We start from the raw sequence: 27,265 nt of genomic DNA on the forward strand, positions 1-27,265 counted from the left end.
ACATGAGAACCATGAGGACTCAACGTTCTATAAACAGAAAATACTGTACTTGAGTTCCATTTATAACCTTTATTAAATAAACTTTCAGCTCAACATCAGCAGCAAATAAAATCATCAATAATGTTATTAAAATAAATCTAGTTTGATGTTTGTGTTTGAGGCAGATTATGTCTCCTGACTCACTCACTTTAATCCAATTCTGATCAGTAATTGGTTGCTGCTTCAGTGTTGTTGCTGCTAATTTGCATAAAGTTAAACTCTGCTCATCTTCGACTCGTCGCTCTCGGTGCTAACATCACACTGCTCACTGCTGCGAGGCGTCTGAAGCTCTTCATCGCCAGCTTTCACTAAAAATGAAGGACAGCCGGCTGCTTCTGTCACTTATGAATCTTTGGGTGTGAGAGCACAGACCCTAACAACAGACCCTGACGACAAAAACAGTTTGTTCTCCTATTGGTCAAATATTATAAATAAACAACAGCTGTGATTGGTTTATTGATAGATGTGATTGGTTTATTGATGGATGTGATTGGTTTATTGATAGATGTGATTGGTTTATTGATGGATGTGAATGGTTTATTGATGGATGTGATTGGTTTCAGCTCTTTTCCGGCTCTGCTGGAGGAAACTGTTTTTTTCATCATCATCATCATCAGGATGGTGATGGTGGTGTAACGAGACAGAATCTGACATTTTGGCATTTTTGCTGAAAAAATGACTGAAATGATTCATTGATTATTAAAACAGTTGCAGATTAATTGCTGTCAGTCAATTAACTGATTAATTGTTTCACCTCAAATCTGAGTTTTAACAGCATTTTATACTCAAAACATGATCGATCAATAGTTTTTAGGATCCTCCAGACTGACTGAGGATCAGTTTGATGGATGACCTTCATCATCCTCATCATCACAGCAGTACAGTCAGCTGACTGACAGGAAGCAGCAGGATGGAGACGCATATATGTAGTAATCTGACGGTTGATGATGACATCACAGTAATCTGACAGTTGATGATGTCATCACAGTAATCTGACGGTTGATGATGTCATCACAGTAATCTGACGGTTGATGATGACATCACAGTAATCTGACATCATGGCGGCAGCAGAGTCACAGATTTCAGATCAATCACTGTCTGTTTTGGCTGTGAAGGGAACGAATGCAGCTGATCAGGTTTCAAAGGGTCATTTAGGGTTTTAATCCTGTAATCTGAGCCGGTTTATAGTCGGGCCCCGCCGGAGGCCCCTGAAGGACCCTCATCTGTCAGCTGACTCAGACTTCAGGACCAAACCTCAAACTGTAGCGACTCGTTCAGCTTCAGTCAGTTAGATTCAGTTTTTATGTGGATGAAACGCTGAACGTCTTCAGCTCCAGCAGACGAGATGATGAAGATCATCACCATCAAGTAACTGGTAATATAATAATATATAATACAATATATATTATCATATAATATAAAAAATATAATAATGTGTTTCATAAAGCTGAACTCCTTTCAGATATAACATGATTATAACATCGCGTTTCTCATCTTTAAACCTCTTCAGCTTTGATTCGTTTTATTGTGTTCAAGTTTTAAAATGATTTTATTCCCTCTCAATCCATCTTTTATCTGTTTTATATAGTTTTATTTTAACTCCATGTTATTGATTTTATTACATTTTCATCCTTTTCTAAATATATTTTACTGTTTGCATGAAATTTGCTGCTCTGATGAAGTTTGATTGGTTGATTAAAATGAATCCAAGTGAAACTTGGTCTTTTCATGTTTTCTGACGTGTTCATTTGATAAAAATCACCTGTATTTCTTTCTGTCTCAGTCAAAATCACTCAAGGCCCACTTACTACCTTTCAGGGGGAGCTTTCAGCCACATTTCATGGTTGAGATGCAGTTTATTGTAGTTCAGCTGTCGTTCATTTAACTGTTATGCAAAGTAACAGTAACTGAAGATTAAGACACGTTGTGGGATGTTTTGTTAGAGTTGTAGCAAACGATTATTTTCATTATCAATTAATTTGTCAATTATTTTCTCCATTTATCGATTAGTTGTTTGGTCCATAAAAAGTCAGAAAATGGTGAAAAATGTGGATCAATGTTTCCCAAAGACGACGTCATCAAATGTGAACAAAACAAAGATATTCAGTTTACTCTCATAGAGACTAAAGAAACCAGGAAATATTCAAATTTAAGAAGCTGCAATCAGAGAATTTGGACATGTTCTTCATAAAAAATGATTAATTGATTATCAGAATAGTTGGTGATTGATTCAATTGTTGGCAACTGATCGATTAATTGACTAATCGTTGCAGCTCTAGTATATGTTTGCTACATTGAGTATTAGTTGTAGTATTTCATGTGTCAGAGCTTCCCCTGCTGGTCTAACAGGTGTCTCTACGGAGGTGTGTGACAGACTGATCATAGTTTGGGTTCATCGTGAGTGAACAGAGAAGCTTCCACTTCATTACCTGGACGTTATTTTCAAGCCACAGATGAAGGTCGACTGTTTTCCCTCCATCAGCTGATTAAGATAAGACTTTATTGATCTCTGAGGGGGGAGACACATGTTACAGCAGCAACAGATAAAGAACTCTTTGCATTAAATAAATAAAAATCAGAGATTATAGAATTAGAGAAGTGACATTAAAAATATCTACAGTACTGTTCAAAGAAACAAAAGACACCTGTAATGGTAGAACTTAGTAGAAATGTGAAGCTGAAAATAAACTCAGAGATGTAAGATGGTTGTTTTGGATAAAATGAATCACAGCTGAGTGATGTTGTTGGTCAGAGATACTAACAGCTGATCTTTAGCTCATTAGATGTTCAGTTGACTCCATCTAGTGGACAGATAGTAGAACTACATCATGTGATGTGTGATTTCTCTGACACTGACTGGGTTAGACTGGTTTTGATGTTACTCTGATGTTTTTAAGACGTGGACTCTGAAGTTATGAGGATGTGACGGCGTCCTCACATCAAATGCACACAGACAGCAGGACTGTGGAGGGAAATGGCTTTGCCTCAGCCATGTTGGTGTAAACATGGTCTAAAGTCTTGTCCTTGCTAGTTGGGTAGGAGACATGTTGGTGGAATTTGGAGAGTATTCAGGTTGGAGTGGTTGAAATCACCTGCAAGGTTGCCTCCAGGTGTGTAGCCTGTTGTTTGCTAGTGGCAGCATGCAATACTTTCATTGCAAGCTTAGCATTAGCATCCTGACGTTTGCTGCAGTCACAACAGTAGATGTAAACTGCAGATGCAGATGAGATATGAGATATTCTAGGTTAGCAGAGCAGTGGTTATTGGTTATTGTCTGTGCACCAAGCTTTGTTAATATAAATGCACAGACTTCAGTCCAAAGTCTGACTGAAACTAAAGCGAAGTAGTCTGTAGAAGTCTGATAAGTCACTTTCCACCATTGAACATTTGACTGTTAAATTCAAACCAGTGGCAGCTGGTGACTCAAAAAACTGGGGAGGAAATCAACCAACAGCATTGTGTTATTTTACACCAGTTGGCTACTTATCTTTACTTTCTTATATTCTTAAGTTATATTATGTTTAATGTTCAATGCAGGCTGTGCAGAGACCTTTACAGAGGCAGGTGGTCAAAGTTAAAAAGGGGCACATGGAACATTTTAAAACACCACATACACCAACATAAAATAAAGCATAACCTGTTGAATTATAGAAACCCTTATTAAACCAGAATGTAACATGGAATCTTACAACAAACCACATCATGTGTATCACCACTGATGAAATCAGGGGGAGACAGATTTATATGCCAATAAAACAATTTGCTTTCAAAAACAAAAAAGTGGTGAAAAAGCTGCCTCTTTACAGACATTTATACATATTGTTTCTAAACAGAGAAGTGCTCATTTTAATCCTGCAGTGGTTCACGTGTATCATTTTACCAACAAAGTTAAACAAAGTTAACTTCAAATTTATAGTATTGTTCTATTGTGACAACAGATTTATGTTCTTATCAAAAACAGACAACATATCACGCGTGATGTGTTTCTTATGTATTTTCTTAGTATACAGAAATACATAAAGTACCACAAAGCTTATAATGTGATACAGGAACAGATCAGTGCTGAATACTAGAAAGACTGAACACTAAAAACATTCACAGATCTAAAAGTGTAGGTTCACATCAGAAAGTATTAATGCACGTATCAAATACATGACTTACACACTCTCATCTATATGCACGATATACAAAATATAGTCTACAAAGCTGATATGTTAACACTTGTTATTCAGTAATTTTTATTATTTAAAAAGTCTTAATATTAGTTGCTTTAAGCTTATTACTCAATATATGGCTCAGCCTAAAAACAAACTGAAGAAATTGTCACAAGCAAGCAGCGAGACCTCCTGCACTCATTCACTAATTCAACTCATTCTTGTTAAGGAGATAAATTCACACAACAGCCACATTTAATCAGCAGAGAACAAATTAGACCAAAGAGACAGAGAGAGAAGCTGTATCTGACTCATGGAGATGAAGTAATTTAAGCTCCACCATATTCTTGCCATGTGTCCAGCCCAGACAGCTGAGGCAGCATTTTACATGTTTTGGCCAATAACAGATTCGCATGAAAGAAAATGAAGTACATTAAATTGATATAAGAGACCCCACCCTGAGGAGGCCAGCAGGAGCCCGTCCTCCTCTGCTCTCCTCTCACTGCTTCACACAGACGGCCCTTTCTCCTCCTGCCCTGCAGGTGTCGCTGTTAAAGCATTTTAATCAGAATCAGAGGACAGAAAGATGATTTTTATAAATGACATTGAGATTTGGTAATGGTTTATTTCATCCAATTACTCTTTTTTGTGTTTTGATCGTCTCCCTCTGGTCTCTCAAAAATAGAGGATCAATCTCATGCCTGTTGGACGAGCCTCCTCTGATTCAGACACTTCTGGCTGTGAGGAGAAGCTTTGCTCTGTCTGAGTGTCTCTCACTGCACTGTGAGAAACTCTGCTCTGTCTGAGTGTCTCTCACTGCGCTGTGAGAAACTCTGCTCTGTCTGAGTGTGTCTCACTGCGCTGTGAGGAGAAGCTCTGCTCTGTGTGTCTCTCACTGCACTGTGAGGAGAAGCTCTGCTCTGTCTGAGTGTCTCTCACTGCGCTGTGAGAAACTCTGCTCTGTCTGAGTGTGTCTCACTGCGCTGTGAGGAGAAGCTCTGCTCTGTGTGTGTGTCTCACTGTGTTGTCAGTCTGCTCCGATCCATCAGTGACGGGTTAAACTGAACCAATCAAAGGGTGGTCCAAAATGTTTGATTTATTATTACTTGTTTTTGTCAGTTGCTGAAAATAGTAAAATGATCATTGATATAGGCTGCTTAAATATAATCACCTGATTGCGGGGACTGTATGATGATAAGTTTATTTTTAAAAAGACAAAAAAATGGGGTAGAAGAACAATAACTTTGCTCCCCCTAAATGAATAAATTGGCGCCTAGATGCTCATGACCCCAGCAAACGCAGCAGACTTCTGACTTAACAGAAACACACAAGCAGCTCAGCTGGACGGACTTTTAATTTCATTAAATCATTTTAAAACAGATGATTTTTTATCTTTTATAAATAAAAACAATAAATAAACTGCAGTCAGTGTCGGTGCGTTTGAGGGTTTCGGGACATCACAGTGTCAGTGCTTTTCAAGACTTTAGGAAATCACAGTGTTGGTGCTTTTGAGCACTTAAAGATGTCACAGTATTAGCAGCAGTCAGCAGAGTGGTGAACAGTGAGTTGGGTCTTTGTTTCAACACATCTGGATGATCAAACTCCACAACCTGACAGACAACAGAGAGGCAGCATTCACGCAGAGAACCTGGAACATTACTGATTTCTGTTAAAGACATAAATATTCCAGAAGGACTCTGTTGATGTATACAGTGTGTGTGTGTGTGTGTGTGTGTGTTACCTCTCCGTGGTCCAGCACCAGGATGCGGTCGGCCTGCAGCACTGTGTTGATGCGGTGAGCAATGGTCAGCATGGTGCAGTGCTGAAACGCCTCTCTGATGGTGATCTGGATCAGAGCGTCTGTCTCTGCATCCACAGACGCTGTCGCCTCATCCAACAGGATGATCTGATGGACAGACAGATAGACAGACAGACAGACAGACAGACAGATAGATTGCTGAAAGTTGTAGTTTTGACTTTTACAGTTTTGTCATAGACATCATGTTCATTATGTTCACAGATCTGCTGCAGATAACAGAATAAATCAGTAAATATCAGCCTGTTCTACAGCAGGGAGGCAGTAAACTCTGGTGTCAGCGAGCTGTTTGAACTCTGATGCTGCTGATATGAAATCCAATAAACCACCACACATGAATGTTTTAATTCTTCAGCCTGTTGGACCAGAACTCATCAGAAACACAAATAATATGTTGATGACATTTTGTTCTTTCAATCCTCCATAAATTAAGCTGTTTAAGTTCATCTCTAGTCTCTTAGTGACACACAAAACATACTATATACATGTAGGAGTCATTTTTAGACAAAACAACTGTTGTGACTGATTTGAAACATGACATCAAATACAATCCTGAACACTGCTGGAAATCTGTTTTATTCTTACATGAATTAAATGCAGTAAACTGAACATACAGGCCTAAGTTACTGAAACATCCTGACAGCACAGCTGGAGGCCTACCTTACTGTTTCGTAGCAGCGCTCTGCTCAGACACATCAGCTGTCTTTGTCCTACAGAGAAGTTTCCTCCGTTCTCCGTCAGCTCAGCCTGCAGCTTCCCGTCCAGACGGCAGATCTGACAACACAAGTTCAGTCCATCAGAGAGCAGCACATCACTCATCTGCACTGACAACAATCAATAATAATAATGATAACAGTGACACTAATAATAATAACAGCAGTAGTGACAGTATAGATGAGGAAACGTACTGTCTCCTTCATATAGGTCTTCTCCAGCGCCGCCCAGATCTCCTCATCACTGTAGCTGTTGAACGGGTCCAGATTGTACCTGCAGACAAACAAATACTGAGACACCTGTCGGTAACGACACGTTGCCTGCAGCTGTTCTCATGGAAACAGGTGTTGTTTGAAACATGTTCCCATGGAGATGGGTGTTGACTGAATTTAAAATCTCAACTTATTGAGGACTGCGAACTGGAGCCGTGCTCAGGTTGTGACTGATGACGAGAACTCAAGGACGGTGTGTCTGGTGGCAGGAAGCAGCTGAGGTTACCTGACAGTCCCGGTGAACAGCACAGGGTCCTGAGGGATGATGGACAGGTTCCTACGCAGGTCGAACAGGCTGATGGATGTGATGTCCACTCCGTCTATCAAGATGCTTCCTGCAGCCGGTTCAACCAGCCGGAACAGAGCCACAGCCAGAGACGATTTCCCTGAACACACAGGTAAAACAGTTTTACCTGATGGTCTAAGGACCAAAACGTTGTATTTTTAATAAAGTGTATCGCAAGTAAAAGGACAATGTGCTGGAATTCTCTCTTCTCTTGCCTATGGACATTTTCCTCTATGCACCTGTCTACAAGAAACTGAAGGTGTGAACGAGCCTTTACAGTTAATTGTAAGACCGCATTCACCGCAAATCCGGCAATGCCAGAAATTACCAGTCCTCCGATTAATTTGAATGGGGGCAGTGCGTTTAGGCTGCAGTGGAGACCGCATGAGGTTCAGCAAAAAACGAATATTCTGTCCGGCAAGAATTTGAACCAGAATCAACTTCAATCCAACATCACGCTGCAGTGGCCAATCACAACTAAAGACGCTCACAGGAAGAAGAACCTTGTTTACTTGTTGACTTTGTTGTCGGCCCTTCCGACTCTGGATTTGATGTGAATGCAGCCTAACAGCTGACAACACCTGTAACACCTGACAACAACTGACAACAGCTGACCCAATCTCCATCATCTCACTGCTGTCATCAGGTCCAGGTCACAGTGTCTGCAGGGTAAACAAAGAAGCCCAGGCGTCTTTCTTCCTAACCTCGTCCTCCTGCAGGACGGGACTGCTGCCGCTGTGACGTGGACCCGAGTAAGAGACAAAAGCTGGACGGATGGACACTGAATGCCAGAACATTGGACACTCTTCAGGTTCCTTCCATAACCTGCATGGTTTTACCGGAGCCCGTCCTTCCAACGATGCCCAGCTTCTCCCTGGCTCTGATGTGGAGCTGGAGGCCATTGAGGACGATGGGTGAGTTGTCCTTGTACCTCATCTTATAGTCCAGGAAGGTGATGGCTCCGTGCTGAGGCCAGTTCTCCTGGACCTGATCCACCTGCAGCTGCCCCGAGGCCTCAGCCTCACAACCCTGAAACACAACAAGCACTCACTAAGACTGTAGTCAGCGGAGACCAGACCAACAGGCAGCAGCATTTATCTCAGTCTGACCGTGATGTAATCCAGCAGCCGCTCCACAGACAGGAACCTCACCACCACCTCCATCAGAGCCTGGATCATGCACTGAGAGTTGCTTGTCAGCTGGGAAACAAACAGAAATATTATACCAGACTAGTATATAAAACTAGAATTTAAGTTATTGGAAACTCACACAATCACTGATTGGTTATTGATCATTCACACTGAGTGTATTCTGGGTCATCACACATGTTAACATGTAAAATCATGTGTGATGATGTCATGAATAATGTGACATGAGCCGTATTCATAAAACATCTTCAGGTTTAAAGTTCCTCCAAACTGGTCAAGACTTCAGTGATCCTCTGACTTGTGCTCTAGTGCCACCATGAGTTTGACTTTTTAGTTCTTTAGTGTTATATCTCAACATCTATCAGATGGATTGCTGTGACATTTGGTTCAGACATTCATGATGACTCGGAATGAAGTGTAATAACTTTGATCCTCTGACATCAGTGAAAATCATGTCACTTTGAGTGAAAACTTGTCTCTTGTCCTGCAGCTTTATGAATCTGTGTCATAAAATGAGGCAGAAGGAGAGACTGGAGGGAAATAACTGGAGTGTGTGTGTCAGGTGACAGTCTACCTGTATGATGAAGACCAGGGCGAGGGCTTTCATGGGGGGGCTGCAAAAATCATTAGAGCTGAAGATGACCAGCAGGGAGACTGGCAGCACCATGACGGTACACAGAGCGTCCACCAGGAAACACAGCCATCGTATCCCGTAGTTAAACAGTAAGAAGTGGTTAGCGTTGATGTCAGACAGGCTCTTAAACCTGCAACACAAACAGGACCAGTCAAAGTGTTTTATTTCTCAAATGCACAGTGTAACACAGGGTCAATCTGGGCAGTGAAATTCTTCAGACATGGCAAGCAGCAATTACATAGTAGACATAAGGAAAATCAAATCATTAAGAAAATCACAAATAAGGCAAGAATAGCAAAAATATACATAATACAATAACATAATATACAGACCAGCAGCAGTCTCAGAGACTGAGAGGAGGGGGAATATGGACAGTAAGAATATTAAATATTATAAATATAAAGTGTAGGAGTGTCAATGAATATGTACATTAAATTGTGGTGACATACATTGAATGTACATAAAAACAGACAGACAGACTGAATCATAAACATAATGTGCCAAAAGCCACATAAACTGAAGGTACTGTAGATATAACCAGAAATAAACTGTGACACTTTACTTGACAGGTGTTTGGACCGCAGGGAAGACCAACATGTTTCCCTGACTTCCCCACAGCTTGTAGTTCTCATAAATCACTAAGAGATGTCTTTGACGTTATTAGTCAACAACTAAAACTGAGAATAACTTCAAACTTCAGATCAGTCTAAAGTATTTGATGGATTCGCCCGACATGAACTGATGTCACTGTGTTTTACATGCTGCTGAGACTTTGAACTGACATGATTTGTTATGAGAAGAAGCAGCACTCTGACAGACTGAAACATTATTATTATGTTTTTGACTGGTATGAAGTGCTGTGAGACAGTGATGGAGGACAGGAGCAGTCTTACAGCTGGATGTACTCGTCAGTCTTGTTGTAGGCGTGGATGATGCTGAGGCCCTGAGCGATGGAAGTGCAGAGAGAGATGCAGGAAGAGCGACTGATGTTCTCCATCTTCTTTAAGCCACAGATGTTACTCAGAAACATCCTGCAGAGAAACAGACAATAAACCCTCTGAGCTTTAGTTTCACTGTAAACAGGAATTAATTCCACTAATGTCAACACAACAAACAAAGATCCTTTGCTCTGGCACATTTCCTCCTCGGCCTCCTGTGAAACTGTGATTTTTCGTGTGAGTTTGTCAACTCACCAGAGGAGGAGGGCCAAGAGTGCAATGAGGACGAGCGCTGGCAGCAGCATGATGGGGAAGATGATGGAGTTGATGATGCAGATGCAGATGGCGATCAGAAAGAAGATGAGCAGGATGTTCAGATGGTGAGGCACCAAAGAGTCCATCTCATCCTGATATCTGGAGAAACAGTTGAGGACGCGGCCAGTCGGCGTCGTGTCAAAGAACCTCATTGGACTCACCAGGATCTGCGGTAGACATGAAGTCTGTGATCAACCTTTAAGTTTATTTACACTCTATCAGGCCTTTTCTACATCACATTTACAGCAAGTTAATTAAACAAATGACAAATGTTTCTGTATCATTTTGTTCATTTTTTGTAAACAATTAATAGCACCTGATTGTTACTGAGTCCATTATAATGTTTAGATTTGTAAGATAACAGATGAAGCAGTCATACCTTCTTCAGCAGGCTGTTGTGCAGCGTGGTGGAGGCGTGAAACGTCACCTTGACGTAGCAGAAACATTTAATCATGCAGACGATGAGCAGGAGGACTATCAGCAGACCAAACATCAGCTGGTAGAAGGGAAGATCTGCGTTCAGAGAGATGTTTCCTCGCTCTGACAACGTCACGTTACCTGTCTGAACAACAACAACCAGATGAGTGTTACACCTGACTCCACCTGTGTTACTTTAAATACCTGAGTATTGTGGTGTGCTTTTGTGTGTTACAGCCTAAATACACCAAGCACAGGTACGGTGCAACACATCTGCCGCAGCAGAACACCAATTCCAAACTGAACATGATGCGAACAAGCAAACATCAGATTGTTTCAGTTTTTCCCAGTGAAAATGTTTTAATCTGCTCCATGTGTCAGTGAATAGGCAAAGCGACGTGGCACTTGTTTGAAGGTGGTAGAAAGAGGATTTGACAATTTGGTGGATATGGGGCTTGAGGGAGAGGGTGGGATCAAGGGTCACACCAAGGTTGCGGCCCTGGGAGGATGGGGAGAGTTTGGTGCCATCAATGATGAGTGTAGACATGTTGGTTCTGCTGAGGGTGGATTTGGAGCCAATGAGGAGGAGTTCAGTTTGATCACCGTTGAGTTTGAGGCAATTTAGTTGCATCTAGACTTTTATTGCAGCCAGGCAGGGGTTAATGTGGGAGAGGAGTGGGTTGTGGGAGGATTTGGTGTTGAGGTATATCTGAGTGTCATCAGCATAGCAGTGGAAGTCCAGATTGAAGTGGCGGAGAATCTGACCGAGAGGGAGATTGTAGATGATTAAAAGGAGTGGGCCGAGTACAGAACCTTGGGGAACACCTTGTGTTACTGTGGATGTGACAGAGGAGCGGTTGTGAAGAGAAATAAATTGTGATCTCTTGGAGAGGTCGGACCGGATGCAACTGAGTGCGGTGCCCTCGATACCGAGGTCTTCAAGTCTGGTGAGCAGGATGTTGTGGCTCATAGTATCGAAGGCTGCACTCACGTCGAGGAGGATGAGGATGTTAAGGGCTCCGGTATCAGCAGATGCAAGGAGATCATTGAATACTTTGAGGAGGGCAGTTTCTGTACTGTGGAGCTAGCAAATCCAGACTGGAAGGGTTCAAATGGGTTATTAGAATGCAGGTGTGTTTGGAGTTGTGAGGCTACAAGACATCCCAGAATTAATGAGAGGAAGGGAAGATGGAGATTAGCAGATAGATGAGGCAGGACGGATCAAGATCAGGTTTACTGAGGATCACTGCAGTGTGTTGTAGTGTGTTGCAGTGTGTTATAGTGTGTTGTAGTGTGTTATACTGTGTTGCAATGTGTTGTGTGTTGTAGTGTGTTGTAGTGTGTTGCAGTGTGTTATAGTGTGTTGTAGTGTGTTATAGTGTGTTATATCGTGTTGCAATGTGTTGTGTGTTGTAGTGTGTTATAGTGTGTTGTAGTGTGTTGTAGTGTGTTATAGTGTGTTATAGTGTGTTGCAATGTGTTGTGTGTTGTAGTGTGTTATAGTGTGTTGCAGTGTGTTGCAGTGTGTTATAGTGTGTTGCAGTGTGTTGTAGTGTGTTTTAGTGTGTTGCAGTGTGTTATAGTGTGTTGCAGTGTGTTGTAGTGTGTTGCAGTGTGTTGTAGTGTGTTGTAGTGTGTTGCAGTGTGTTGTAGTGTGTTATACTGTGTTATAGTGTGTTATAGTGTGTTGCAGTGTGTTATAGTGTATTGCAGTGTGTTGTAGTGTGTTGTAGTGTGTTGCAGTGTGTTATAGTGTGTTATAGTGTGTTGCAGTGTGTTGTAGTGTGTTGCAGTGTGTTATAGTGTGTTATAGTGTGTTGCAGTGTGTTGTAGTGTGTTGCAGTGTGTTACAGTGTGTTGTAGTGTGTTATAGTGTGTTGTAGTGTGTTGTAGTGTGTTGCAGTGTGTTGTAGTGTGTTATAGTGTGTTGCAGTGTGTTGTAGTGTGTTGCAGTGTGTTGTAGTGTGTTGTGTGTTGTAGTGTGTTGCAGTGTGTTGCAGTGTGTTGTAGTGTGTTGCAGTGTGTTATAGTGTGTTATAGTGTGTTGTAGTGTGTTGCAGTGTGTTGCAGTGTGTTATACTGTGTTGCAGTGTGTTGTAGTGTGTTGCAGTGTGTTGTAGTGTGTTATAGTGTGCTGTAGTGTGTTGTAGTGTGTTGCAGTGTGTTGTAGTGTGTTGTAGTGTGTTATAGTGTGTTGCAGTGTGCTGTAGTGTGTTGCAGTGTGTTGCAGTGTGTTATAGTGTGTTGCAGTGTGTTGTAATGTGTTGCAGTGTGTTGTAGTGTGTTATAGTGTGCTGTAGTGTGTTGTAGTGTGCTGTAGTGTGTTGCAGTGTGTTGCAGTGTGTTATAGTGTGTTGCAGTGTGTTGTAGTGTGTTGCAGTGTGTTGTAGTGTGTTATAGTGTGCTGTAGTGTGTTGCAGTGTGTTATAGTGTGTTGCAGTGTGTTGTAGTGTGTTGCAGTGTGTTGTAGTGTGTTATAGTGTGTTATAGTGTGCTGTAGTGTGTTGTAGTGTGTTGCACATCTGCCGCAGCAGAACACCAATTCCAAACTGAACATGATGCGAACAAGCAAACATCAGATTGTTTCAGTTTTTCCCAGTGAAAATGTTTTAATCTGCTCCATGTGTCAGTGAATAGGCAAAGCGACATGGTACTTGTTTGAAGGTGGTAGAAAGAGGATTTGACAATTTGGTGGATATGGGGCTTGAGGGAGAGGGTGGGATCAAGGGTCACACCAAGGTTGCGGCCCTGGGAGGATGGGGAGAGTTTGGTGCCATCAATGATGAGTGTAGACATGTTGGTTCTGCTGAGGGTGGATTTGGAGCCAATGAGGAGGAGTTCAGTTTGATCACCGTTGAGTTTGAGGCAATTTAGTTGCATCTAGACTTTTATTGCAGCCAGGCAGGGGTTAATGTGGGAGAGGAGTGGGTTGTGGGAGGATTTGGTGTTGAGGTATATCTGAGTGTCATCAGCATAGCAGTGGAAGTCCAGATTGAAGTGGCGGAGAATCTGACCGAGAGGGAGATTGTAGATGATTAAAAGGAGTGGGCCGAGTACAGAACCTTGGGGAACACCTTGTGTTACTGTGGATGTGACAGAGGAGCGGTTGTGAAGAGAAATAAATTGTGATCTCTTGGAGAGGTCGGACCGGATGCAACTGAGTGCGGTGCCCTCGATACCGAGGTCTTCAAGTCTGGTGAGCAGGATGTTGTGGCTCATAGTATCGAAGGCTGCACTCACGTCGAGGAGGATGAGGATGTTAAGGGCTCCGGTATCAGCAGATGCAAGGAGATCATTGAATACTTTGAGGAGGGCAGTTTCTGTACTGTGGAGCTAGCAAATCCAGACTGGAAGGGTTCAAATGGGTTATTAGAATGCAGGTGTGTTTGGAGTTGTGAGGCTACAAGACATCCCAGGATTAATGAGAGGAAGGGAAGATGGAGATTAGCAGATAGATGAGGCAGGACGGATCAAGATCAGGTTTACTGAGGATCACTGCAGTGTGTTGTAGTGTGTTGCAGTGTGTTATAGTGTGTTGTAGTGTGTTATAGTGTGTTGCAATGTGTTGTGTGTTGTAGTGTGTTGTAGTGTGTTGCAGTGTGTTATAGTGTGTTGTAGTGTGTTATAGTGTGTTATAGTGTGTTGCAATGTGTTGTGTGTTGTAGTGTGTTATAGTGTGTTGTAGTGTGTTGTAGTGTGTTATAGTGTGTTATAGTGTGTTGCAATGTGTTGTGTGTTGTAGTGTGTTATAGTGTGTTGCAGTGTGTTGCAGTGTGTTATAGTGTGTTGCAGTGTGTTGTAGTGTGTTTTAGTGTGTTGCAGTGTGTTATAGTGTGTTGCAGTGTGTTGCAGTGTGTTGTAGTGTGTTGCAGTGTGTTGTAGTGTGTTGTAGTGTGTTGCAGTGTGTTGTAGTGTGTTATAGTGTGTTATAGTGTCTTATAGTGTGTTGCAGTGTGTTATAGTGTATTGCAGTGTGTTGTAGTGTGTTGTAGTGTGTTGCAGTGTGTTATAGTGTGTTGCAGTGTGTTGTAGTGTGTTGTAGTGTGTTGCAGTGTGTTATAGTGTGTTATAGTGTGTTGCAGTGTGTTGTAGTGTGTTGCAGTGTGTTACAGTGTGTTGTAGTGTGTTATAGTGTGTTGTAGTGTGTTGTAGTGTGTTGCAGTGTGTTGTAGTGTGTTGCAGTGTGTTACAGTGTGTTGTAGTGTGTTATAGTGTGTTGTAGTGTGTTGTAGTGTGTTGCAGTGTGTTGTAGTGTGTTGTAGTGTGTTGCAGTGTGTTGTAGTGTGTTGCAGTGTGTTGTAGTGTGTTGTGTGTTGTAGTGTGTTGCAGTGTGTTGCAGTGTGTTGTAGTGTGTTGCAGTGTGTTATAGTGTGTTATAGTGTGTTGTAGTGTGTTGCAGTGTGTTGCAGTGTGTTATAGTGTGTTGCAGTGTGTTGTAGTGTGTTGCAGTGTGTTGTAGTGTGTTATAGTGTGCTGTAGTGTGTTGTAGTGTGTTGCAGTGTGTTGTAGTGTGTTGTAGTGTGTTATAGTGTGTTGCAGTGTGCTGTAGTGTGTTGCAGTGTGTTGCAGTGTGTTATAGTGTGTTGCAGTGTGTTGTAATGTGTTGCAGTGTGTTGTAGTGTGTTATAGTGTGCTGTAGTGTGTTGCAGTGTGTTGCAGTGTGTTATAGTGTGTTGCAGTGTGTTGTAGTGTGTTGCAGTGTGTTGTAGTGTGTTATAGTGTGCTGTAGTGTGTTGCAGTGTGTTATAGTGTGTTGTAGTGTGTTGTAGTGTGTTGCAGTGTGTTGTAGTGTGTTGCAGTGTGTTACAGTGTGTTGTAGTGTGTTATAGTGTGTTGTAGTGTGTTGTAGTGTGTTGCAGTGTGTTGTAGTGTGTTGTAGTGTGTTGCAGTGTGTTGTAGTGTGTTGCAGTGTGTTGTAGTGTGTTGTGTGTTGTAGTGTGTTGCAGTGTGTTGCAGTGTGTTGTAGTGTGTTGCAGTGTGTTATAGTGTGTTGTAGTGTGTTGTAGTGTGTTGCAGTGTGTTGCAGTGTGTTATAGTGTGTTGCAGTGTGTTGTAGTGTGTTGCAGTATGTTGTAGTGTGTTATAGTGTGCTGTAGTGTGTTGTAGTGTGTTGCAGTGTGTTGTAGTGTGTTGTAGTGTGTTATAGTGTGTTGCAGTGTGCTGTAGTGTGTTGCAGTGTGTTGCAGTGTGTTATAGTGTGTTGCAGTGTGTTGTAATGTGTTGCAGTGTGTTGTAGTGTGTTATAGTGTGCTGTAGTGTGTTGCAGTGTGTTGCAGTGTGTTATAGTGTGTTGCAGTGTGTTGTAGTGTGTTGCAGTGTGTTGTAGTGTGTTATAGTGTGCTGTAGTGTGTTGCAGTGTGTTATAGTGTGTTGCAGTGTGTTGTAGTGTGTTGCAGTGTGTTGTAGTGTGTTATAGTGTGTTATAGTGTGCTGTAGTGTGTTGTAGTGTGTTGCAGTGTGTTATAGTGTGTTGCAGTGTGTTGTAGTGTGTTGCAGTGTGTTGTAGTGTGTTATAGTGTGCTGTAGTGTGTTGCAGTGTGTTATAGTGTGTTGCAGTGTGTTGTAGTGTGTTGCAGTGTGTTATAGTGTGTTATAGTGTGCTGTAGTGTGTTGTAGTGTGTTGCAGTGTGTTGTAGTATGTTGCAGTGTGTTATAGTGTGCTGTAGTGTGTTGCAGTGTGTTATAGTGTGTTGCAGTGTGTTGTAGTGTGTTGCAGTGTGTTATAGTGTGTTGCAGTGTGCTGTAGTGTGTTGTAGTGTGTTGTAGTGTGTTGCAGTGTGTTGCAGTGTGTTGTAGTGTGTTATAGTGTGTTGCAGTGTGTTGTAGTGTGTTATAGTGTGTTATAGTGTGCTGTAGTGTGTTGCAGTGTGTTGCAGTGTGTTATAGTGTGTTGCAGTGTGTTGCAGTGTGTTGTAGTGTGTTGCAGTGTGTTATAGTGTGTTGCAGTGTGTTGCAGTGTGTTGTAGTGTGTTGTAGTGTGCTGTAGTGTGTTGTAGTGTGTTGCAGTGTGTTGTAGTGTGTTGTAGTGTGTTGCAGTGTGTTGTAGTGTGTTATAGTGTGTTATAGTGTGCTGTAGTGTGTTGTAGTGTGTTGCAGTGTGTTGTAGTATGTTGCAGTGTGTTATAGTGTGCTGTAGTGTGTTGTAGTGTGTTGCAGTGTGTTGCAGTGTGTTGTAGTGTGTTATAGTGTGTTGCAGTGTGTTGTAGTGTGTTATAGTGTGTTATAGTGTGCTGTAGTGTGTTGCAGTGTGTTGCAGTGTGTTATAGTGTGTTGCAGTGTGTTGCAGTGTGTTGTAGTGTGTTATAGTGTGTTGCAGTGTGTTGCAGTGTGTTGTAGTGTGTTGTAGTGTGCTGTAGTGTGTTGTAGTGTGTTGCAGTGTGTTGTAGTGTGTTGTAGTGTGTTGCAGTGTGTTGTAGTGTGTTTTAGTGTGTTGCAGTGTGTTATAGTGTGTTGCAGTGTGTTGCAGTGTGTTGTAGTGTGTTGCAGTGTGTTGTAGTGTGTTGTAGTGTGTTGCAGTGTGTTGTAGTGTGTTATAGTGTGTTATAGTGTGTTGCAGTGTGTTATAGTGTATTGCAGTGTGTTGTAGTGTGTTGTAGTGTGTTGTAGTTGTTGTAGTGTGTTGCAGTGTGTTATAGTGTGTTATAGTGTTTTGCAGTGTGTTGTAGTGTGTTGCAGTGTGTTACAGTGTGTTGTAGTGTGTTATAGTGTGTTGTAGTGTGTTGCAGTGTGTTGCAGTGTGTTGTAGTGTGTTATAGTGTGTTATAGTGTGTTGCAGTGTGTTGTAGTGTGTTATAGTGTGCTGTAGTGTGTTGCAGTGTGTTGCAGTGTGTTATAGTGTGTTGCAGTGTGTTGTAGTGTGTTGCAGTGTGTTGTAGTGTGTTATAGTGTGCTGTAGTGTGTTGCAGTGTGTTATAGTGTGTTGCAGTGTGTTGTAGTGTGTTGCAGTGTGTTGTAGTGTGTTATAGTGTGTTATAGTGTGCTGTAGTGTGTTGTAGTGTGTTGCAGTGTGTTATAGTGTGTTGCAGTGTGTTGTAGTGTGTTGCAGTGTGTTGTAGTGTGTTATAGTGTGCTGTAGTGTGTTGCAGTGTGTTATAGTGTGTTGCAGTGTGTTGTAGTGTGTTGCAGTGTGTTGTAGTGTGTTATAGTGTGTTATAGTGTGCTGTAGTGTGTTGTAGTGTGTTGCAGTGTGTTGTAGTATGTTGCAGTGTGTTATAGTGTGCTGTAGTGTGTTGCAGTGTGTTATAGTGTGTTGCAGTGTGTTGTAGTGTGTTGCAGTGTGTTATAGTGTGTTGCAGTGTGCTGTAGTGTGTTGTAGTGTGTTGTAGTGTGTTGCAGTGTGTTGTAGTGTGTTGTAGTGTGTTATAGTGTGTTGCAGTGTGTTGTAGTGTGTTATAGTGTGTTATAGTGTGCTGTAGTGTGTTGCAGTGTGTTGCAGTGTGTTATAGTGTGTTGCAGGGTGTTGCAGTGTGTTGTAGTGTGTTGTAGTGTGCTGTAGTGTGTTGTAGTGTGTTGCAGTGTGTTATAGTGTGTTGCAGTGTGCTGTAGTGTGTTGTAGTGTGTTGTAGTGTGTTGCAGTGTGTTGTAGTGTGTTGTAGTGTGTTATAGTGTGTTGCAGTGTGTTGTAGTGTGTTATAGTGTGTTATAGTGTGCTGTAGTGTGTTGCAGTGTGTTGCAGTGTGTTATAGTGTGTTGCAGGGTGTTGCAGTGTGTTGTAGTGTGTTGTAGTGTGCTGTAGTGTGTTGTAGTGTGTTGCAGTGTGTTGTAGTGTGTTGTAGTGTGTTGTAGTGTGTTATAGTGTGTTGCAGTGTGTTGTAGTGTGTTGTAGTGTGTTGTAGTGTGTTGCAGTGTGTTGTAGTGTGTTGTAGTGTGTTGCAGTGTGTTGTAGTGTGTTGTAGTGTGTTATAGTGTGTTGCAGTGTGTTGTAGTGTGTTGTAGTGTGTTATAGTGTGTTGTAGTGTGCTATAGTGTGTTGCAGTGTGTTGCAGTGTGTTGTAGTGTGTTATAGTGTGTTGCAGTGTGTTGTAGTGTGTGTTGGTGTGTATGTCTGACCCCGTGTCCCTGCTGCAGCCAGTAGCTAAGCCACCAGTAGCTTAAAGCTGTGTTAGCAATCATCACAGTGAAGAGGAGGAAGATGAAGACGCTCACACAGTATCCTGCAGGGAGAGAAGAACGTTAAACATTAAACAGGCCTCATGTTTCATTTTCACAATCTTTTTTTCTGAGACAATGTATGTTTGTGTGTTCATTAATGTGTGAGATGTATATTGATCTATTTGTAATATTAGTAATATTAGTATGTATCATGTTCTCTTCCTCCATCTTGTTGTTGATGTTTAAACACAGAAACACTGTGTGTGTGTGTGTGTATGTGTGTGTATTTTTGTGTGTGTGTGTGAGTGTGTATATGTGTGTGCATGTGTGTGTATGTATGTGTATGTATATATGTGTGTGTGTGTGTGTGTGTGTGTGTGTGTGTGTGTGTGTGTTTTTGTGTATTTGTGTGTGTATGTCTATGTATGTGTGTGTGTGTGTGTATTTATGTGTGTGTGTGTGTGTGTGTGTGTGTGTGTGTGTGTGTGTGTGTGCGCTGACCTCCGGCTGCCTGACAGTACTTCTGAAATGTTCTCCATGTGGCCAAACCGTCCCTGCTGCTCTCCGGATCAATCAGCTGATCGTCCACAGCAGCTTTACAGAGAACAAACTGGTCATTATTGATCCATGTCCAGTATAAACTGCTCCACTTCCTGCACTTCCTGTTTAGTGCTCTGATAATGTTTGGACAAAAACAAAACAGTGTCGTGCAATGAGCTTTGCTCGCTTGTCGTGACACTTTTGCAGCTTCAGCCGATGTAACGCTGTGAGGTGATCTCAGGGCGCGTATCTTTAGCGCAACTGAGAGAGCCGAGAGCTGCTTCTGAAACGTGCCGCGTTAAATAAGAAAATAACACCAAATCTCTGCCTGGAAGCAGGTGAAACGACAGGCAGCAGCCCCAGTTTGAACTAACATCACAGAAAGCTACAGGAGTTGAGAGAAGAAGCTCCGTGTGTCACCGACTGTCCGTGCATGAGTTCCCCGCCAGAGAGGCTTCCTGCCCCGGCTGCACCGCGGGCTGATCACATGTCTGTGACGTATTCTACAGATATAGACATTGAAACTCTAGTGAACAGTGTAATGTTGCTGGTATGATGTCATTTTCATTTTCTATTTTTGCTGAGAAATAGGTGAGACCCCGAATCTCTGGATGACGCAGCAGCAGCCGTGCGTGAGACGCGCTGTGCGGCTGCTCGAATCTGTTAATTTGAGGTTCCACGACGGACACACGCTGCTCGTGTTACACTGTCCTGTACGGTTGCTCTGTATGTCCATCCGTTCCCGCCCTGCAGGGCTTTATTAAATGTCTTTCACTTGCTTTCTTTATGACTTTTGGAATAAAAGGACAGTTAATATATATACTGCCTGTACTTTTTTACCATAATAGCTCCATATAAAAGCAGCCGTAGAGGAGAAAACGTCACTTTCAGAACTCAGACATGACCTCAGGTAAGTTTATCTTTTTAAATACAATTTATTGAGATTTGACAATTTTAGATTATATTGTAATTTGTGCCTTGTTTATAACATTTTAAATGGTTCGGCCCCTCCTCCATCATGTGACTTCATGTATTTTCATTCTGTGGACTCTATAGTATCGTCTATACCAGATTGCACCAGATCATCGTCACGCTGCATTTGGACGCTACGACGAAGAGCTGCAGCTGGAAGCGCTGACTCAATAATGAACACAAATATTCTTGATTTTAATCGGAAAGTATTGATTAGTCATTCTAGTTGTGAGTGTGTGTGATGAGCTATTGTGTGTTACCTCGTAATATTTATCCTGTATTATTTTATATCCTTTGTTCTATGTTTATTCTCTATTATAGTACTGAGCTGTAATATGTTTTAATGTGGATTGCATAAGATAACTCTGCTACAGTGCATCAAATGGTAATATTTATGTTTAACACTGTACACAGTCCTTTTAAAATAAAATAAAGAGAAAACAATGAAACATGTAGCAGCTCATCCATCATCATCCATCAGCAGCACGGCTCAGTGCGACTACACCAAACACACAATCACATCGATGAGATGAGGTCAGGGTTAGATGTTTGTGGAGGTTTCCAGACTCACATTTGCAGTCAGATGAAGGTGCGTCTACGTTCTCATCGGACATGTCGAACGCTGTGACGACACAAACATTTATATTCTTGTTACTTCAAACAGTTTCTTCATATCCGGTTGTGAAAACTGTTTCTATGTTGAAACTTTGATGAAATAAAGTGATGAACCTGGATTCACCATCCCGCTGTGCACGTGTCCATTCAGCTCCACCTTCTTCTTCTCTTCTTTCTCAGGCTGTAAACAGGAAACAGCAGCACAATGTTCACACTTTCTCTTCCTAATGCAAACGTTGTTCGTGTCGGTCCACTGAGGACATTCAGTCTTGTAAAAGAAAACTGAATCACAGGTTATCATTTGATGTATTTCTTCAATATATCATACATGTTTCAGACAGTGTTTAAGTTCAGTTTAGTGTTAGTTAGTGTTTCACACATGTTCTAAATTCCTCTGTGCTATATATATTCTAAACTTAGTTCTTTGCTGTGTAAGATGAGGCAGTTGCGTGTTTAACAGTTAAGTCTATTCTGTTATACCCTTACCTGAGCCAGTGATAAGATAAACTGTGGTTATGTAGATGTTTATGCGTAAAACTGATAAGCTTTAGAGGATAGTGTGGTTTGTCCTTAATTTAATATAGCAGGGATGTTATTTTGTGATGCTACTTGGTGCATGCTTATGTACTGTCATATATGGTCGTGAAGAAAGTCTGTTCCTAGGTTAGCTGAACTTCTGACCTATGTTTCTATCTGAGGGTTGCTGACCTGTAAGGTTAGTAAGCGGATGTCATAAATTCTGTACAAGTAGTATTTAAGGGACTGGTTAAGTGCCAACCTTTCAGACAAAGAAAAGATAGCTAGGTGGTATCTTTGTCTCCAGAACTATGATGCATTATACTTCTGATTGTATTATTTGATTACACTATTTCATAACCTGACAATGCTCTCTTGTGTGTTTGCGTGTGTGAATGCAATTTCCCATTACAGTCTCCCGCCGCTCATCCTAACCTCGCACGCTTACATGCAGACTTTTTGTGATTATTGAGAACAAAAATGTTTGATTTTGCAGCAGATTTTCTCCAAAATTACGAAACAGTTTGTGATGTTTTATGTCTCTTTCTGTAAAAAAATAGCAGGAATTTGGAAAAAATAATATGATTTATTTAAACTGCTGCCAGTGAAGAGTCGTACGTAACGACTTCCTGCAGATCACAACTATATTTCAGCTGAACATGAGAACCATGAGGACTCAACGTTCTATAAAACAGAAAATACTGTACTTGAGTTCCATTTATAACCTTTATTAAATAAACTTTCAGCTCAACATCAGCAGCAAATAAAATCATCAATAATGTTATTAAAATAAATCTAGTTTGATGTTTATGTTTGAGGCAGATTATGTCTCCTGACTCACTGAATCAAACCTCATCTGGGAACATTTGGGAACATTTGGGAATTGTTTTGCTAGTCTATGGCCACACCAAACGCCACGATTGGTCCAAACCACAAGCAGCTGCTGGTTCACAACAGATGGAAGCTCTGTCATATTGCATACTGCTACTTCCTGGAGGGAGGGACTGCTGCTCTTTGCACCTTTAAAACTGGATTAAACTGTATTAAACAAACAGTGGAGCTGTGAGCAGCTGTGTGGGTCTTACTGAACGCTGCTCCGTCAGGTGTTTGCTGATCAGCTCAGAATAATGTCGCTCCGCCTGCAGCAGCTCCACGTGGCTCCCTGCTTCTAGAACCGCCCCGTCCTTCAAGACCAGAACCTCATCACAGAACTCCATGTACTGATACCACAGACACACAACGGACACACAACAGACACACCACAGACACACAACAGACACACAACAGACACAGACACACAACAGACACACACAACAGACACACAACAGACACAGACAGACAACAGACACACAACAGACACACAACAGACACAGACAGACAACAGACACACAACAGACACACAACAGACACAGACAGACAACAGACACACAACAGACACACAACAGACACACAGCAGACACACAACAGACACAGACACACAACAGACACACAACAGACACACAACAGACACACAACAGACACAGACACACAACAGACACACAACAGACACAGACAGACAACAGACACACAACAGACACACAACAGACACACAACAGACAGAGTCGGTCAGTTGCAACTCATGATGCTGGTCAGCGCTGCAGTAATCAGCTGTTTACTGGATGTTGGATGACGACGATCACGTGTTTGTTTTATTTTTATATTTAAACTGTAAATTCTTTCAGACTTTCTGATTTCAGGTCAGACGAGTGTTTTTCTGTCTGTTCATGTTCGTTAACGTCATTCATATGTGAAACTTAATGTGTCTCATTAACAGTTTTCTGAACTCCATGTGGAGTCAAATCAGCATCCTTCTTCTCTGAGGACCTGGATATTCAGCCCAATTTCAAGGATTTCAAGGTTTGTACACAAGAAGGAACAAAATTAACATCCAATATAAAAACATGTTAAATCGTACAAGTACGGGAATAAATACTAAAAACATCAGATAATAATAATGAATACTATAATAATCAAAAAGTATGAAAATAAATATAATTTATATGATATATCTGTTCCAGTGATCAGAGTCCCACCTGCAGCTGGTGCGTCACCAGTATGACAGACTTCCCCCGCAGCTCCTTCCTGATGATCTCCTCAAACAGCTGTTGTCCCACGTGGGCGTCGACGGCGGACAGCGGGTCGTCCAGCAGGTACACGTCCCTGTCGGAGTACACGGCTCGGGCCAGACTGATCCGCTGTTTCTGCCCCCCCGACAGGTTCACCCCCTGCTCCCCCAGCTGCAAACACACACACATACACACATACATGACTCTGTGAGGACTCTGACACACACATACACACATACATGACTCTGTGAGGACTCTGACACACACACATACACACATACATGTCTCTGTGAGGACTCTGACACACACACATACACACATACGTGACTCTGTGAGGACTCTGACACACACATACACACATACATGACTCTGTGAGGACTCTGACACACACACATACACACATACATGTCTCTGTGAGGACTCTGACACACACACATACACACATACATGTATCTGTGAGGACTCTGACACACACACATACACACATACATGTCTCTGTGAGGACTCTGACACACACAGAGTCTCAGGTGTCCACACAGAGATTCAGGTGTCCACACAGAGACTCAGGTGTCCACACAGAGTCTCAGATGTCCACACAGAGTCTCAGGTGTCCACACAGAGTCTCAGGTGTCCACACAGACTCTCAGGTGTCCACACAGAGATTAAGATGTCCACACAGAGACTCAGATGTCCACACAGAGACTCAGATGTCCACACAGAGTCTCAGGTGTCCACACAGAGTCTCAGGTGTCCACACAGAGACTCAGATGTCCACACAGAGTCTCAGGTGTCCACACAGAGTCTCGGGTGTCCATACAGAGTCTCAGGTGTCCACACAGAGTCTCGGGTGTCCACACAGAGACTCAGGTGTCCACACAGAGACAGTTTCTCACCATCGTCTGGTCTCCATACGGCAGGATGTCCAGGTCTTTGTCCAGGCTGCAGCAGCTGAGGACTCTGTTGTACCTGCGGAGACATCACTCTGTCACTATGGAAACACACGGATACCTTCAGGACAGAAGGACAGTTGTCATGTGTAAGTTTACCTGGGACGGTCCAAACGTTCCCCCATCAGGATGTTGTCTTGGACGGTCCCGTAGAAGATCCAGGCCTGCTGGGAGACGTAGGCGACGGATCCGTGGACGGAGACGGAGCCCTGCTGCAGGTGCATCTGGGACACGAAGACGACAGAGTCTTTATTTCTGCTTCATAGTTTAACAGGACGACACGCTGAGGACAGAGGCTGCAAAGTGGGATTTGTCTTTTGGGGATTTTTGAATAACAGTAATATTTTTTCTTTACAGAGTGAAAGATAGTAATAGACGCTTTAAGCTCCTGTGTAACTTGGTTATGATAAAATAATAAAGCTGCAGTAACACCTGTCACAGGTGTCTTTATTCAAGCTGCTGTCAGGAGGACGAAGGACCTGATGTCGTACTTTATTCAGTTTGATGATTATTGAGGACAAAAATGTTGAGTTTGTGATGTTTTGTCTGTTTTTGCGGTAAAATTGCAGGAACTGAGAAAAACTGCAATCAAAGTAAAATAATGTGATTTATTTAAACTGCTGCCAGTGAAGAGTCGTACGTAACGACTTCCTGCAGATCACAACTATATTTCAGCTGAACATGAGAACCATGAGGACTCAACGTTCTATAAACAGAAAATACTGTACTTGAGTTCCATTTATAACTTTTATTAAATAAACTTTCAGCTCAACATCAGCAGCAAATAAAATCATCAATAATGTTATTAAAATAAATCTAGTTGGATGTTTGAGGCAGATTATGTCTCCTGACTCACTGAATCAAACCTCATCTGGGAACATTTGGGAACATTTGGGAACATTTGGGAACATCTGGGAACATTTGGGAACATTTGGGAACAGTTTATGGCATCGTGTTTGTTGGCAGGTGAGATTTGTCGTCAGTTGCCGCCACACCAAACGCCACGATTGGTCCAAACCACAAACAGCTGCTGATTCAGACGTTTATGTGGAAAAGTTGCTGTAATTTAACTAAACTGAAGATCTCACAATATTACTGTGGAGATTTCTTGAATTCGTGTTAATTATTGCAGTCGCAGAATAATAATTTCCTGGAGGGAGTGTTTAATGGGTCACATTTATAACACATTCACAGTTAATCAAATTATTTACATTTATCCAAACTACTGGACTGAACAAGCTGCTAAAATAAACCAATAACATCCACGATGATGCTGAATGAATATTCAGTTAAACATAAGGATTCATAAACTCCAGATAATGAGTCTAATGAGTCATGTGACAGTCATGTGATTCCAGGTGTTTACAGACCCACCTGTTCCAGCAGACTGCAGATCAGCGACGTCTTCCCGCTGCCCACAGACCCACACACACCCAGCAGCCGGCCCTGCACACAAACACACACACAGTTACGTACTGTATTGATCCATATTGATCCATGAGCCTCGTTATGGTCACTGTTGAATATAAACCCCGTATCTCCAGATTACTGAGTTGTTATGTTTTCAAATTACATGACGGTTTAACAGTCAGACTCACTGTCAGTGTGCACAAACACCTGCAGGTTCACTGCAAACTCATCTTTAAAGGACGAGTTCACAGTTTATTAAGTGTCTTAAACCAACAGTCAGTGTGTTTCTTGCTGTAATCATTCCTCCTGTTCATACTGACCATTAGAAGATCCTTCATAATGACCTTACAATGGAAGTGATGGAGGACAAACACAGTCCTCCTTCTGTGCAAAAATGTATTTAAATGTTTATCTGAAGCTAATATGAAGCTTCAGCGTCAGAATGAGTCAAATCAATCTGCGAGTGTCTCCAGAGTGTAAATCTGAGGTTTTACTGAACGATGACATCAGCTGATCAGTGAGTCTGTGTGTCAGTATGGCGAGTGAACGGCGCCGATTCAAGGATTATGTTGCCACCAGACTGTGTGGAGTTTTGAATGAGATGTTTAAGGGAATGTATGGAAGGAACGTCTAACATCATAAACCGCCCTCTAAAGATAAGTTTGTTTGAGTTCAGTACATCGGTGTGAAACCGTGTAATACACACGTCGTCTCTGTGTATGTTGCCTGGTAACCATCATTGTTAAGACGTGTGTTTTGATGACTCCGTGCTGCTGCTGTAACATCAGATGAGTCCAGATTTATTAACTGTCACATTAACGGGTTTCTGACCTTCGGCAGGGTGAAGGAGATGTTCCTCAGGGTGGGCGGGGCCTCGGTGTGTCCCTGTTTGGACGCCAGGTCGTCCCTGTCCTCCGTGTGGGGGGGGCGGAGCGGTCCCGTCCACGACAGGGTAGCGTTGTCCATGACGACGGCTGCTGACCTGATGACTGACTTCTGGAGCACGTAGGACTCTGGATTCTCTATCAGCAGCAACTCCTGCAGGGCACACACACACACACACACACACACACACACACACACACACACACACACCTGAGTGATGTCACACTGAACGGACCAATCAGCAGCTCTAGGTCTTGAGGCTGAAGCACCTTAAAGTGAAGGTCTCAGACTCTTTAGGAGAGTCTCGATGTTTCAGGTGTTCAGACAGGATCAGGTACCTTCAGGCGGCGCACGGACACGGCAGCTTCAGCCAGGCACTTGACGGCGGTGGGCGCCACGGGCAGGATGAAACGCATGCTGTTGAAGATGGTGACGACTGGAATCGCCTGAT

The 27,265-nt window shown here is 42.3% G+C and overlaps 2 protein-coding genes and 1 long non-coding RNA gene across 3 annotated transcripts in view; 2 read left to right on the plus strand and 1 right to left on the minus strand.

Annotated features, from left to right (window-relative positions):
- The window catches only part of LOC122986857 (NLR family CARD domain-containing protein 3-like), a 934,102-nt gene that overhangs the window by 854,145 nt on the left and 52,692 nt on the right, over positions 1 to 27,265 (plus strand). The window lies entirely within an intron of this gene.
- Positions 5,530 to 27,265, minus strand: part of LOC122986749 (ATP-binding cassette sub-family C member 12-like) — a 29,447-nt gene continuing 7,711 nt past the window's right edge. Inside the window, exons 9-30 of the mRNA XM_044358088.1 lie at positions 27,153 to 27,260; positions 26,761 to 26,967; positions 25,894 to 25,965; positions 24,619 to 24,743; positions 24,466 to 24,538; positions 23,540 to 23,743; positions 22,553 to 22,687; positions 21,066 to 21,132; positions 20,908 to 20,958; positions 19,326 to 19,418; positions 18,783 to 18,886; positions 10,696 to 10,878; positions 10,257 to 10,483; positions 9,957 to 10,094; positions 9,004 to 9,193; positions 8,391 to 8,480; positions 8,121 to 8,310; positions 7,222 to 7,381; positions 6,918 to 6,996; positions 6,670 to 6,783; positions 5,935 to 6,099; positions 5,530 to 5,803 (exon numbers count right to left, since the gene is read on the minus strand). Of these exons, the coding sequence (XP_044214023.1) occupies positions 5,669 to 5,803; positions 5,935 to 6,099; positions 6,670 to 6,783; positions 6,918 to 6,996; positions 7,222 to 7,381; positions 8,121 to 8,310; positions 8,391 to 8,480; positions 9,004 to 9,193; positions 9,957 to 10,094; positions 10,257 to 10,483; positions 10,696 to 10,878; positions 18,783 to 18,886; positions 19,326 to 19,418; positions 20,908 to 20,958; positions 21,066 to 21,132; positions 22,553 to 22,687; positions 23,540 to 23,743; positions 24,466 to 24,538; positions 24,619 to 24,743; positions 25,894 to 25,965; positions 26,761 to 26,967; positions 27,153 to 27,260 (2,910 nt within the window). The 3' untranslated portion in view covers positions 5,530 to 5,668. The remainder of the gene's footprint in view (positions 5,804 to 5,934; positions 6,100 to 6,669; positions 6,784 to 6,917; positions 6,997 to 7,221; positions 7,382 to 8,120; positions 8,311 to 8,390; positions 8,481 to 9,003; positions 9,194 to 9,956; positions 10,095 to 10,256; positions 10,484 to 10,695; positions 10,879 to 18,782; positions 18,887 to 19,325; positions 19,419 to 20,907; positions 20,959 to 21,065; positions 21,133 to 22,552; positions 22,688 to 23,539; positions 23,744 to 24,465; positions 24,539 to 24,618; positions 24,744 to 25,893; positions 25,966 to 26,760; positions 26,968 to 27,152; positions 27,261 to 27,265) is intronic.
- On the plus strand, positions 19,407 to 20,889 carry LOC122987710. Its single transcript, XR_006404569.1, has 4 exons — positions 19,407 to 19,853; positions 19,956 to 20,077; positions 20,213 to 20,278; positions 20,421 to 20,889. It is a non-coding gene; the product is annotated as an uncharacterized LOC122987710 (long non-coding RNA).

Source organism: Thunnus albacares, chromosome 1 (assembly GCF_914725855.1).
Source record: "Thunnus albacares chromosome 1, fThuAlb1.1, whole genome shotgun sequence".
NCBI lineage: Eukaryota > Metazoa > Chordata > Actinopteri > Scombriformes > Scombridae > Thunnus > Thunnus albacares.